The sequence below is a fragment of the Scardinius erythrophthalmus genome (assembly GCF_964197995.2).
Source record: "Scardinius erythrophthalmus genome assembly, chromosome: 16".
NCBI lineage: Eukaryota > Metazoa > Chordata > Actinopteri > Cypriniformes > Leuciscidae > Scardinius > Scardinius erythrophthalmus.
Genome location: NC_138236.1, coordinates 8739626 through 8754845, shown reverse-complemented (window position 1 = coordinate 8754845; position 15220 = coordinate 8739626). Strand labels below are relative to the sequence as shown.

Below are 15220 nucleotides of genomic sequence, written 5' to 3'. Positions count from 1 at the left end.
GTAATCAAAAACGACTGTGATTGGTACAGCTTGATCAGCACTTGAAAAGTAACAGAAACCACGCGATAACACCGTTAACGTGCAGATCTCTGGATAATAATGTACACATTAAAGTATAACAGTGAGTGAATTGAATATACACGTAAAGAGTTCAAATAAAAACAAATATTACTCACCTTCGTACCTGAATAAAAGACAACTTCTGGATCACTAAGCCACGCCCATTTTAATCACTTACTATAAAGGGATTGACATTCCCACCATCTCTATTTCTATGGCTATTACACCATAAGAGGAGGGACCAAAATCAGCAACAGTATTATACTATATCTAGTGTTGAATGTGTGGCCATGTTTAGTGTTTAGTTTTCTCCTGAATATATGAGAATTTTCCACCACAAGCAAAGGGGGTGTCAAAAAAAATGAGTCTAGTTATGTTACCCACCCCCTTCACAAATCACTGAACACACAAACTCATGTGGATATAGACTACATTCTTATGGGGATTTTCCCTTCAAACTGGTTATTTGGTAGTTTCTATGTTCAATTTTTGTAAGGTTTCAGATAGCTCACATGCTGCAATAAAACCTAGTTATAATATTGAACTGCTGCATCACACAAATAAAAAAGGAAAACAAGACAAATGTCTAATTTTAAACTGCAACTTTATTCACATAAAATATTTAAAGGCCAGATTTTTTGTTGTTTGTTGCTGTGTTTAGATACACTTGATATCTTCTTTCAACATCGGTTTTATTTCTCTTTGAGGTCTGTTGACAAGAAGTTGGTAAAATCTATGAAAATATACTGTATATGGAGCCTTCATAAACCCTTGATTGAGACAATGCTTTTATGATATTACACATAAATAGTCCTTACCTTTCACTTTTCACGGGTGCCTTCCGGGGGTGAGGGAGGGCGTGGGGTGCGGGGTGCGGGGTGGGTTGGAGGGGGTCCTCGGGGGCGGACTAGGTTTGGTTTTTTGTGATTCTGGGGCCCAGGAATCAGATCCACCTTTCCTCCCTCTAGTGACACCCCTTTTGAGTACATGTCATCTTGTCTAGTTTCACAACCTATAAAGATTAAAGGATTAGTTCACCCAAAAGTGAAAATTCTATCATCATTTACTCACCCTTATGTCATTCCAAATTTGTAAGACTTTCGTTCATCTTGGAAACACGAATGAAGATTTTTTTTAAATGAAGTCTGAGAGATGTGAATAAAATCCTAAATTAAATCTGTTCATCATGTAAAGTGATCGTGTCTTTTCAGAAAATGTGGACTAAACTGCTCAAATCATATGTATTTATTTAACGATTTCTTTATTAACTTTTTGAAGCATCAAAGTGGTATTTGCGTAGACTGTCAATGGAGGGACACAAATCTCCCCGATTTCATCAAAAAGATCATTTATGTTTCAAAGATGAATGAAAGTCTTATATGAGGGTGAGTAATTACTGAAAGAATTTTCGTTTTTGGGTGATCTAATCTGTGTACACAAATATATGTACACATAACCTATATATTTATAGGGTTAGGTCACCCCCAAAAAAATAATAAAATGAAACATAGGCTATTTAATTGTCCATTATAGTAGTGTATCACATAGTAACAATACACATATTAATATGCGATAGTACTATAATGGACAATTAAATTGGTTTTATAAATGGTTTCATACTCACCAACTGGATAAGTGCTGACATTGGCATATACTGTCTCATTATCTTGATATATAGAGCTTTGAACCCTTACATCTATATGCCTGAAAATGAAACAATTATTATGACACATTAAAATACTTTGTACTAAAGATTCCTTATTTCAGCGGCCAGTTTAATTGAATAACATTAATTCTTACTGTTGCATGACTCCCTGCACACTTCGTCCTTTTTTTTGGAAATAATAACAGACACAGCACATCAGAATTTGCACAAACTATTTTAAAATAAAAACAAAAATGCACAAGCAAAACTTAGAAAAAGGTCATACTTACTTCTTTTTATCACATCTATAACGAACGCCACAAGCCCAAGCAACAGCAAACATCCCAGAAAACAAGTCGCTACCAAAAGCCCAAAACAGTTTGGACGATCTGGTGTAAATGTTCTCTGATCTTGGCCCAGTGAGTTCACAGCTTGGCAAGTGTACACGTCCTGGTCAGAGAATGGAACTGAGCTGATGACTATGTAGTTGCTGAGGTCTGTTTTAATTGGACCATTTTCCAGCAGTCCAGATGAGGAGGTCCATTTCACTTCTGGAGCCGGATTCCCTTGAGCAGCGCATTTCAGCATCACACCGTGAGCTTTGGAATCGAAATCCAGGGACAGGCTGAGGATCTGTGCTGGAGCTACAGTTGACCATCAAAAAATATATCAGTAATGTAATGTGTACATATACAATATAAACATTATGTTTGTGTATGTATGTATTTTGAAACAGAACAAACTTAATTACACAAATAAGTACTGAGTTACGGTTAGGGTTATGGTTTGGTTTAAGTTAAGTTCCTTGTAATTATGTATAATTTACTGCAATTTACTGTTAACTTATGTAACTACATCACTTTAAAATAAAGTGTTACCATTGTTTCAAATCAATACAATGGTTGTCAACCTTTGTGGAACACGTTGATTTTTAATATAATGAACTACACCGGTGAGAAGTGAAAGTACTGAGAAATACTGTCCAATAACTTAGATATATTGTATATTATACACCACTGTATATTTGTGTGATCATCCAAATGTGTAAAACTCACCATTGATATTAAGCTCTGTGTGTGTCGAAGAACATTTATTATAATCCAACTCCACCCTACAGAAGTACCTTGTAGCATCGGTAAAGTGCAAATTACTGATACGCAAGGAAATGTCTCCTTCCATGGGGTTACCGTTAAGCGAGAGCTTCTCTGATGAACTTAGAACAGTGCAGTTATTGTTGTCTTGGCTATTTGTCTTGTTGTGAAGATTGCAGTTAAAGATGAGTTCACTGCCCTTCATCCATTTGACAATAATGACGCCTTTGTAATTGTTTTGTTTTGGATGTGTGAAGACGCAGGGGAGAATCACATTCTCCCCCAAAGAGCCGTTGACCTTAGGCTGTACTGACACGGTCCATGATGAACATGTTAGGCCTGTGGATGAGAACAGAACAATATACAATATAATAACTTCAGATTCTAGAGAAAATCGAAATCTGTTGTATCCAGTTTATAGCTTAAATTTTAATTATTTCTTACACTATAAAAATTAAAAGATAAGTCTGCTAGACCAGAAGGCATAATATATAAAGAAAGACATAAACAGAAAAATACCTTTGAGACTACAAATAAAAGAAAGGAAACCAAACACAAAATCTCGCTTCTTTAGAGAGAACATTCTTGGATCTCACGGAGAGACACTTTAAAAATGAAGGCATGCTGACTAAACTTGATGGTAAGTATTGACCAAAACAAGGAACTGTCTGCTTACGTTTCCCAAATAACTTTTTAAGTGAACTGGTAAGTGCAGGTAGTTTTTTTCTGAAAGGCCCTGTGAGAGAGAGAGAGAGAGAGAGAGAGAGAGAGAGAGAGAGAGAGAGAGAGAGAGAGAGAGAGAGAGAGAGAGAGAGAGAGAGAGAGAGAGAGAGAGAGAGAGAGAGAGAGAGAGAGAGAGAGAGAGAGAGAGAGAGAGAGATAGATAGATAGATAGATAGATAGATAGATAGATAGATAGATAGATAGATAGATAGATAGATAGATAGATAGATAGATAGATAGATAGATAGATAGATAGATAGATAGATAGATAGATAGATGAAAAGAAAGAAATTATTAATGGCATGAAGTCATGTAATGTGTGATGGTGAGTCAGAACTAGGAACATGTTGCAAGTAGATTTTTTCTTTTTCATAATGAATCATAAATGTCTACAATGGACATGCAACGGTTCAGTAAAACTCTCGGTCTGCTGGTGGTCCTTCATAGTGCAGGTGAGACTACTCAAAACAGAATTAGAATAGAGTTACTTTTGCTTTGAACTTCTCAAGCTTTATAAACATCTTTCTCCAGCTATAGCCAAAGACGATGACGGCTGGTTGATGAAAGCACCAGCTGAGGTGCGGGCGATCGAGGGGTACCCGGTAGTGCTGCCCTGCTCTTTCACCCACCCGCACCACACCCATCCCTCCTCCATGCATGTGGTGTGGACCCTGGGCCACGGACGGGCTGCCACAGTTCTGTTCCGCTGCACGAGCCTGAACAACAGCCAGCAGTGCCAATCCAAGACCAACCAGGACCAGCGCTACCGTCTGGAGGGCAACCACCGAAACCATGACATCTCACTCAGGATCAACAGCGTGACCTTGAAGGATAGTGACCGCTACTACTGCCGTGTAGAGTTACCGGGGCACCCTCATACAAGCTTTGAAAACACGCTGGGAACCCGTCTACGAGTGGAGGGTAAGAAAAACAACATTTGACTTGTCTTGATATGCTTTGAAATGGGAAAGGAAATATATTGTAACATTGTATATTTATGTTGACCCGAATTTTGCTTCCTGAATCAACATGTTTTGTTGGTGCTGGAACAACATTTCTGTCCAATCAAGCATAGTCCTGACCACAACCAATTATAACCTAATCAATAGCTATCCCTAAAAAGAGAAATGTAAATAAAATAAATAAATAAAAAACCTGAATATGTTGGTATGAACTCTAACGGCAAATTGATTGGTTGGTTCCACAACCAATAAGAATGGACTTGGAATTTATGAATCAATGAGCACATAGTTTCTCCTAATGCCTGTCGAATTTCTCTTATTAGAGCGCAACAGTAATGACGTATTTTTGTAGACCAACCCAGAAGTTAGTTTCACCCCGGTTCCCTCAACAAAACCCCAATTGGATTTTTCCTTTGGCTTTTGGATTATTGTGGAACAGAAATTCTGTGGCCTACACAAGTTTATGACTTTTATAAGTTTAATCAAGAAAATCTTCACAAACTAACACAAATTTTGAAGCCTAAATGAAAAAAAAGAAGCTACATTTAGACTATAAAGAAACTACAACATGGTTGACCTTCAACGTCACCACCACTAAGCTTTCGAAAACTCTTTCACTCTTCATTTAAAATATACATGATGGAAAGTTTGAGTTAGAATAGTTTGCAAAACACAACAACGCTGTTAAAGCAGACTAGTGAATAGATAAGTTAACCTGTTTGACATGATGACATTTAATATCCCAGAAAATCTCTGTTGGCTATTTTAGCGACTGCCTTTTTCAAGACACATAGGCCTGGTTTCACACACAGGGCTTAGACTAAGCCAGAATTAGGCCTTAGTTCAATTAGGATTTTTCAGTAGATTTTATAAACGTGCCCTAGAAAAAAACATTACTGGTGTGCATCTTGAGTCAAAACAATGGCACTGACATATTTTTAAGATATGTCAGTGCAAGTTGCTTTTAGTTAAAACAGCTCAAACATGCATTATAGTCTGGGACTAGGCTTAAAGCTACACTGTGTAGTATTTAGCAGTGATATTGTATAAGACTACCAACTGAATATTACTTTCTAGCCCCTCCCATTCCGAGGGCCTTTTAACTCCTACCTTGGCCGTATTAATTCAAATCTGCCGGCAGTCGCAAGTAATCTCCCCCTCGCATTTGTCACGGTGCCACTGAGTGTAAAAATGCGAAAGGCGAAGCTTGAATTTCCAGGTATGTCTCTCTTTGTCTAATGTATTTTCAAGATGGATGCGCAACATGGCTTCCGCCATTCGAGCGACTCGCTCGTATGTATTCTAAATTGCAGATTACACACTTACGAGAATACTTAATTAGTTGGTTGAAGTGATTAATGAGAATGTACAATTTTGAAAGAACAAAGTGTTTTTTGCTAAAAATCAACTTAAAATATTACACAGTGTAGCTTTAAGCCTTGTCTGTGAAACTAGGGATAAAAGCTTAAAAGACCTCGAGTTAGTTATGACGCATGTATTTCATGCTGTAGCATAAAATGTAAAAATCTTATGAGCTTTAACCACAGACCTTATTTCAGGCATTTAACCAAAATTTGATTAAAATAAATTATTGTGACTTCAGGACGATGAATCCAGAAGTGCAAAAATACTTGCTTCTGGGTATTAGAATTGCAGCAATTCAGTAAATTCAATGTCCTGTCAAATTCCAATTCAGTTTGGCCAATTCAATTCAAATTCCACCTCATGCATTAATAGGGAGTAAAATCTTAAATTCTGACAGGCTTTGTTTATATCATTACCAGCTGCACCACGAATCCTGAGTTTGTCAGCTGAGGGGAGTGAAACATCTGGCTTCAAAGCCGTGTGTCACGTTCAGGGTTCCCCTCTTCCAGATGTTCAGTGGATCGCACCAGATGGTGTTCTAGAGGGAGATGCTTCATTCTCGCTTTCTCAGGAGGCTACCGGGCAATACCGCACATCAAGCCAACTACTGGACATCAAACCTGGAGGACAGTACATCTGTGCGGCTTCAAACTCTTTGGGGAAGGATCAAGCCACTCTCTTTGTTTTGCCCCCCAGCCCAGAGAGGTCAACCGCAAAGAGCTCCTTCTCTCTCCTTGTGTTGCTTCTTGCTCTGGCATTTGGGACCAAGCTGCTATTGGCTCTGGGTGTGGGAGCTTGGGTGATCAAGAGGAGGTTCAGCAGCAGCGTGGACCAATGAGAAGACACAAATGTCATGCTCAAATAATCAAAACACTCTGGTCTTCAAAGTTGTTTCTTGTTCCATGTGTGTTAAAAATACACAGTCTTAAAATAAAACTTCCTGTTTTGAGGTGAGCCATATGACTCTGACTTCCGTCTTTGTCTGACCTGTCTGGATAATCTAACCAAGTGACTTATATAATACTAACTGATCAAATCCACAAACTTCATTCATGCAATTATCTGTTAAAGTGTCAAATAAACATTTTGAAAATTAAATTGAGTTGGAAAATATAGGGAATTTTACATTATTTTTTTGTCTTAAACTGAGATATGCTGTACCAATAAAAAAATATTTCTGTCTTCTTGACACTTTCAAGTCAACATTAAACGACATTCATCATCACAATTTATAGTGGGGTTTTTTTTCTCACAAATAACAGACTGGGACTTTATTTTATCCATCAAAAATTTATTGAATCCTGTAAAATGGTATATATGACACGTCCTTAGAGGGTTTGGAAAGTAAGATGACTTGGTGACAGCAAAAAAAAAAGATATTTTAAGAATTACTTGACTGTTAAGAAAGTGACAGTATAGGCTATTATTTTTTTTACTTTAAAGAATGCACATTTAATGACTTAAAAATGAATATCAAATAAAGCCCATGACATTATTTTGTATTTAAAAAAGGCTCTACAGAACTCCACAAAAAGTCTAAGGACTCATTTAGTTCTATTAACATTCTTTAATTAATTTCACTGTTTTAATGCTTAACCGGAATACACCTCAAAATTTATCTCAACTTGAACACTAACATTTAATAGGCCAATAATAGTCATATTTAGCCTAAAAAGAAAAAAGTTAACAGTATCTCTAATGATTTAATGTCATTGCCCACCAAATAACATATAGGCCGGGGTATAATTATCTAGTCTAGACAGATTAATGTTGAGCATGAAAATGATACTATTTTCTCTACTGAACCATAAGCATACAGTCATGAAAGCCAAAAATATATTTGAAGTTTACATAAGTATTGTAACTGAGACATAAGTTGTTTACAGTATTACAGTACCACTGTAAGTGAGATATTTTGCGGTTCTATAGCAAACAGGTATCTTTTTAGAACAGCAGCGTGCGCTCTTCCACTTTAATTTATTGCTGGGGTCCAGGGAAACTGAGGCACACAAGCCTTTCTCAGGTTTTTCAGGTTGTCCTCTCTGCCAGTAAGTGAAGCTCAAAGTGGATGGGAAATCGTCCTCGTTTTTCCAGTACCACTCTGTTGTGAACAAGTTGCGCCGCAGACTGATCCAGCCCTCCGTGGGTTCTTGGAGTGTCATGTTCAAAACCATTATATTCACTGTGTTTTTAGCGACGATCCTGGCAAACTGATCACCTTTTTTCAAGCAGTACTCACGGGACATGAACCAGCTCATTTCATCTTCACCAAGTACAAACATCTCCGGAGTCACCAGACAACCATTACCATCTAATCACACACAAACAAATATTTGGTGTCAGTATTGAACCGTTTTTAAAGTGCTAACCAATTAGCATAGCATGCTGCTAACCGATTAACCTGACTGAAAGGTCACAGTAGCATGAACATTTCAGTATGTATGTATGTGTCCCTAGGTGACATTTATATGCAATTTGATTGAGCACTGTGTGTATATATAGATTTACACAATTGTGTTGATTTTTTTTAAATGAGCATATTGTTCAGCCATTTAATTGCATCATGATTATACTTTTAAAAACATGTATACCGTATATGTATATCTTTATAAAATAATCATATTTTTTTATATATAAAAATGCAAAAATGACAGTCTTAGTAAATATGTGTAGAATACAATTATGGTAGAACATCACAATTCTTTAAACACACAGACTTACCTGGGTCCATATTTATAGCCATTGCTGGGCTCCCATAGATACTGTTGAACTCCAAGCGTTCTATCATATATACACCAATCTTTGAGGTAGGATGCCAGATAGTGCCTATCTCTTGTGCCTCCACCAGAGCCCAAGAATACTCTGTGCCAATCATAACACTCCAGTTGATGTTTGAAGGCAAAGGCTGATCATTTATTCGCACACCATTAGTGCTGGATGTATTAGCAATCACCAAAGCCCCACTGGTTGGAGAATTAAAACCTAATAGATAGCAGCCAGAGAACATGCTTGTCGGAATGAGGTCTAGAATGAGTCCAGGACTGATTAATCGGAGGGAAACATGCACAGTGGTAGAAATAAGCGAAGGGGTGTTTATAAAATTCCCCAATAACGGCAAGATGTCTGTAGAATTTTGCACCAAAATACAATTACTAGGACCCTCACAGACTTTGCAGGATTGATATGTTGTCACAAGTAGCTGTTTGGCACTGAAGATAGAGGGCACGAGGAATGTGGCTGGAGTCTTGTCAAACACTGGGGGTTTGAGCTGGTTCACCACCATGTTGCATGAGCAGTTTATTCCGTCAAAACACGGATGGGTCAGGAGCACGGCCACTTTGTCCGTTGCATTTATTTTTCTCACTGTCCCATTAATCTCAATCTGGAAAAGCTCGTAAGGACCGAGTGTTGTTCTATCTGCCTGGCTCTGACCTCTTTCGTCAACCTGTTCGATGGTGACACTGTTGTTTCTGTCTACTGCATTGATAATCATCAGCCTAAAAGGGAGAAATCTGACTGCCGATGTCATTGAAAGGCTAAAGGACGCAACTATCTTGGTGTAATTCAGAGCGGGGACCGGATAAACCGTTCTGAGATGTTGTTGAGGCTGGACAACATGAGACTGGAATCTCCCCAGCCATCCACTCACAGAAAGAACTGTGACGTTTTTATCACTGGTGATTCGAAAAGACTTATTGGAAGAAACAAACTGGTGTTCTTCAACATTCTTTGTCAAATTTACTATCAGAATGCTCCCATTTTTGATGCATGTAGTGGTGTTGACGGTGCCGTTGGCCATATAGGTGACATTGACCATAGTGTTTGGGTGGAGGGCGGTGATTTTCAGTAGGTTAATGGTCTTTTTATAATAAACAGCAATATTCTCAGGAAATGCAGTGATGAAACTAGTCCCATGACTGTCCATTGAAAGCCCTGTGAAAGTTTAAGAGCCCAATAATCATCAATCACAGTTTGTTTTGCCATTTAGTCCAATTTATTTTCAGCCGATGGTAATCACTACTGATGCACCAATATTACTCTGTTGATTATGGAGGAGGGTAAGTAAATACTTGTACTTGGTATCAATATCATCATTATCATATCTCTGAAACTGGACTACTTTGAAAATATCAAAGATTTGAGTGTTTGTTTGTTTTTTAAACAAGAAAAAAAAAAAAAGACTGCCAATTGTAATATATCGTTAGTCGTTAAAAGTCATTTTTTGTTTCTTCTTGTTTTCCAAAGACATTGAAATATGACTTAGGCAATTATGCTATGAGGCTTATGTAACAGCGATTTCAAGGGTAGGACAATTTGATTAAAAAAATCATTATCTTCTGGAGTTATATTGTGGTATTAGTGCATCCCTAGTAATCCCATTAAATAGTAACTTACCTTGACTAAACATTAAAATGGTCAACAGAACAGTCAACATGACTGCGTATTCTGCCTATGCAGCTCCTCGCTGAGTGACTCGTGAAGTTGCTTTCAGATGGTATACCACTGCTATGTGCTGAGCTGCCAAAAAAAGAAAGAGTAAATGACTAATTATTTAGTAGATTTGTTAAAAACACTGTTTTCACTGTACAAAATTCACGTGCACTAAAAAAGACGATAATATTTTTCCACTGAGGAGACTCTTGTTACAGTTAGTCTTGTTACAAGCTAGTGCTGAAACAAGACTACTATGTAAAATACCTGCTTTCAATATATTTTGTCTCTCATTTGCAGTTTTTTTAACATTTGGGTTTGGTAAAAATGCAGTTAAAATGTTATATTGTTAGATATTATTGCAATTTAAAATATATATTTTGTATTATATATATTTTTTTTTATATATATATATAATTGATTCTTGTGATGGCAATTTTCAGCAGTCTTCAGTGTCACATAATTCTTCAGTAATCCTTCTAATATGATTTGGTGCTCAAGAAACATTGCTTATTATAATCATTTCTGAAACAAGTTGTGCTTGCTAAATTTTTTGTGACATTATTTCATGAATTTCTGACAAAAGTTCAAGAGAGCAGCATTTATTTGAAATAGAAATATTTTGTTACTTTATAAATATTTTTACTGTCAATTTTGGCCAATTTATTGCACTATAAAAGTATTCATTATATATACACACATACATACATACATGCACATCTAGGACTGTCATGACATGTTTTCAGGTGGCAGTGAAATTATTACACTGAACAAGCATGAAAATTAAAATTAAGAAACAGACAAATAGACATTTTATAGCCATCAAGAAGAATATATGAAACATAATCCTGATGGTTACTATTAAACAACATTAATATTTACTCTTCAGCAAATGTGTTCAGCAGCTTCAGATTGAGTAGTCATTAAATAAAGGAATTGTAATGTCATACAAAGTATATTAAATATCATTAACAAAACATGTTAAAAGCTTTTTCTGTGTTAATGCTTTTTATTCATCCTTAAATTGTTGGTATTTCTAAAGAATTAACAACTGTTTATAATGACGACATCCAATTATTCTGCATCGCCTTTAATTAGATTCCCTTCTGAAGAAAAATAGTAGTCTACATATTGTTATAGTGCTAGACCACTTTTGAAAGAAGAGCATTCAGAAATATTTAAGCATTTTTATTGACTCAAATGTAATGAAAAAAATATCCTACCTTATATTTTGATCAGCGCTCTTCCTCTATTTGAACAGAATGAGCCGTGCATTCTCTGTTCTTTCAGTAAAAGAACATTTGACTTTCAAAAATCGTTCTCTCCTCTCCCCATGTGGTTTTGCATAAGATGCTGGAAAGATTTGAGTCTTAAGATCAACAAGTTTCATATAACAAATGTAGAAATTCACCAACACCTTCATAAGAATCCACACTTTATTCACTCAAAATAATTCTGTTCCAAAACAGTACATTTTCCATGTTACATTTTTATCTGCCACAGAACTGACCATTGTTTGTATCAACACAACTTTCAATTCTACTGTTTGAACTTTAGAAATTAGAAATGTCCTAAAGAATACATAACATTAAATTCATTATATCTCTTAAGTGTTCACTTTCTTTGTCATTTAACCCAACAAACAGTCTGCTGCTGGGAAAACATTATGAAATTCATTTAGAGTTTTGTCTGAAGTTGGGCTGATATGCCCAAATCTGATCCAACAACATGTTTTCCATTTGAACTTTACAATATATATTAAAAAACAACTCCCAATGCAACATCTAGATGCCTTTAGTCTTTCTGAGCTGTGACATTAAAAGAACACTGGCGTTTGGTCAGAGCCCTTTAAGCCCAAATTTGTGTATTTTCTGCAGACATATTTGGTATTCAAAATACACAATTTCCTTTCCTTTGCATAAAATAATTGATATGTTAGTGGCAAATGATGACATAGGCTATTTTCATTCTTCTAATATGAAAAACTTTGCCTGGTACTTCATCTGTTAATCAAATCTGCAATAATATAATACAAAGATCAAATTAATTGTGTTTGTTTACTTCAATATGGTTTGAATTGCTTCCTGAAGCAGCAACCTAACACCTCCTCTAAAAAAATAACTAAAAAAACATTTCCCCATTTAAACATATATGATCGCCAATTTGGATTAATCTATAAATTTCTAACACAATCCTTTAAATAATGTATACCATATATGCTGAAAAAACAGCCAACACAATCATCTCTAAAGAAACTTAAAAATTCTAACAAAAAAAGATTCTAACAAAAAAAAACATGCTGATGTATAAAAAAAAAGGAGAATACCTCATTCTAGTCTCTGGCACAATAGATCAATCTGGACATTTAGTTTTAGGCCTTTCTGTCTAATGTATTTAAAGGAGAAGTTAACCAAAAAAAAAAAAAGAAAAGAAAACATTTGTCATGATTTACACACCCTTAAACCTGATAATCTCCAAAATTCATTATATAACTGGCCCACTCTTTAATTCAAACGTGTGTGTTATATTCCAAGTCTTCTGAGTCCTTTAAGTGCAGAAGGGATTAAAATTAAAGTCACTATTAATTGAAAACGCGCATGGCTTTAGAAGACTGGGATAATAGCGCACAAGTCACATGAACCACTTCTATGATGCTTTATGGAGATTGACAAACGTGATCATGATTGAATAATGTTGTACGGGCATAAAACCATTAAAAAATTCTCCTTTTGTGTTCCACAAAAAAAAATTTAATGGCATACGGGTGAATAAATAATGACAGTTTTTAATTTGGGTGAACTGTTCAGGGACTGAACATCTATTTTCTGACAGACATCCTCAAGAATCTGCTTATTACATACGGCACTGAAAATTCTTCATCAAAATGTGTCCGTCAGCATAAACCAAGCTACGGCTGTGGCAGGGAGCTGCAAAATTCATTCATTCCTGCCCACTCCCAGCATGACCTAGAGGTTTACGTGATCCTCCAGGTCGGCCCGAGTGCTTGCGCGGACCCTTTCCTCTGCCCGCCCCTTCTGCCCTTCCAGCCCCTGTTCCTCCCCTCTTCCTCTTCTGTTCATGTCTTGGGGTTGTCGCTTCCTCTTTGAGAGCCTGAGCCCAAAAGGCATCAAAAGAACCTGGCGCTTGGTAACCCGGCTGGTTCCTATCAAGTGGGTCTCTGGAGAGCAGAACCCATACACTAGGTACATTTCTGCTGACTGTGAGACTGTCCAACCCGGCCTCAGGCTCCAGGGGCTCCCAGACCTCCTGAACCGTGCGGTAGGCCAGCTTGGTATGCTGGTGTAGGCAGCGAACACGGCGTTTCATGATCTCCACGCACGTGATGGCTTTAGCCACGCTCTGACCCACACCTGTGAACACGATTTGGCGGCATAGATTCTCCCCCGACCCAACGCTCACCTCTGAGCCTTCACAAGTGTCTGGATGATCTGTTGAAGGGGCTTTCTCCTCCATACGGCTTAAAGCAAACCTCATTAGGTTGCGGACTTTGCTGCCATCCTTCACCCGAACTTCGGGAGTGTTGCTGGGCAGGTCGGGGAACGGACACGGGCAGGGCTGGTCAACTGTGCGTGCTTTTCTGTAGTTCTCCATGACATTTAGCCTTCACAGAGGAAAAAAGGCAGAATGAATGACTGTATATCAGTTATGCAAGTAATAATGTATTTTGGTTCAGGAGTATATGTAGTTTGTTTTTTTTTGGGGGGGGGGGGGATCTCACAAAAACTCCCCACATAAGTATATTAGAAACCATAATGCCCAACTGCAAAAGTGCGTTTTTTGTATCAATGACGTTGGTTTCAAAGACGTTCATAATGACGGTGGTTTCAAAGATCCCTATATCCAAATAAACAACCATTTTCCAAACTAAAACTAATTAACTATCATATTTGGCAGTGTCCTCAGAACAAGGATGATTTTCATAAATGACAGCTCGTGGCAAGTTGTCACATATGTGTTTATATGTTATCGAAAACGGCATCATTATTCAGAGTGGCACGTGAGAAATATTATGACAAACTTACTTTCGTTTCCTTTGCTAAAGTAGCGATCAGGCTAGCAGGTTCAGATGGCTGTAGCTGTTCTTCTAAATAATTGCGGGCTTGTGTCGTTCCATATAAATGAAATGTGGACGCTTAGCTTCGAGAATCTTTTTTTTTAATGCAGAGTTAACTGACTACAGCTAAACCGACACACTTTACGAAATTCAAACGTTAAGCTACAGATCGCTTATCCACATGTAACGCCGTGTGACGTCAGCTCTGCCGTAAAGTCCTCGCACATGTTCATGGGAAGTGTAGTTTTGATTTAGCACTTTTATAAAATCTTAGAACACATTGCTTAACCAAATAACCAAAGCATGACCCCCAAAAAATCATTTACATATAACATAACTAATTATGTAATGGATTCTGCCTATAAATATATTTTGTTTCCTTTATGCTTTGCTCACATGCATTAATTAAATATTTTGTCTAGGGGTAAAATAAATGTAATATTAACACGCGAGCTCATGCAAAGACCACATATGAGGAGAATAATGTATTCAGAATAATCTCTGGAATTACTGAGAATTCAGTCAGGATAACATTATATGAACTAAAAAAGTTTCGCTTTTGTCCTCAATTTTATTTTATGATTTAATGCCTTAATGTATTTTTACTTTTCTGATGGTCCCTTGTAGCCTAAAACAGCTGTTGTAACAGCTCAGACCGTGAATAAGAGTGATTTATTAGAACGCAGCGCCACCAAGCGTTCAGAATTAGGAACTGATAAACCAGTGAGATTGAATAAGGTTCGAAATAACCTGAAATTGAATCATAATTATCACAATCATAAGTAGGCTACCAAAAGTATATTCATGTTTTGATTTTTTTTTTTATGATGGCTACTGATAAAACCGTCTATAGAAGACATTTGCGAGT

General features: G+C 36.9%; 3 protein-coding genes across 3 annotated transcripts; 1 reads left to right on the top strand and 2 right to left on the bottom strand.

The window, feature by feature from the left end:
• Positions 1–881: 881 nt before the first annotated feature.
• siglec15l (sialic acid binding Ig-like lectin 15, like) lies at positions 882–3381 on the bottom strand (the record flags this gene model as incomplete). The annotated part of the gene is made up of 4 exons (XM_081388046.1): positions 3316–3381; positions 2761–3135; positions 1996–2349; positions 882–1072 (listed from the first exon to the last, which is right to left on the bottom strand). Exons 1-4 carry the CDS (start codon positions 3377–3379, stop codon positions 882–884), a joined length of 984 nt encoding a protein of 327 aa, XP_081244172.1. The 5' UTR covers positions 3380–3381.
• A 532-nt stretch (positions 3382–3913) lies between these two features.
• LOC308703996 (sialic acid-binding Ig-like lectin 15) lies at positions 3914–6684 on the top strand (the record flags this gene model as incomplete). Its single annotated transcript, XM_081388045.1, has 3 exons — positions 3914–3971; positions 4051–4440; positions 6266–6684. 3 exons carry the CDS (start codon positions 3914–3916, stop codon positions 6682–6684), a joined length of 867 nt encoding a protein of 288 aa, XP_081244171.1.
• A 5009-nt stretch (positions 6685–11693) lies between these two features.
• On the bottom strand, positions 11694–14587 carry rpp25l (ribonuclease P/MRP 25 subunit-like). Its single transcript, XM_081389899.1, has 2 exons — positions 14321–14587; positions 11694–13899 (listed from the first exon to the last, which is right to left on the bottom strand). The coding sequence occupies exon 2, from the start codon at positions 13887–13889 to the stop codon at positions 13218–13220; it is 672 nt and encodes a 223-aa protein (XP_081246025.1). The 5' UTR covers positions 13890–13899; positions 14321–14587; the 3' UTR covers positions 11694–13217.
• Between the last annotated feature and the right edge of the window lie 633 nt (positions 14588–15220).

Coding starts and splice junctions, on each gene's coding strand:
- rpp25l (XM_081389899.1), bottom strand. CDS start 13,889: ATGGAGAACTACAGAAAAGCACGCACAGTTGACCAGCCCTGCCCGTGT.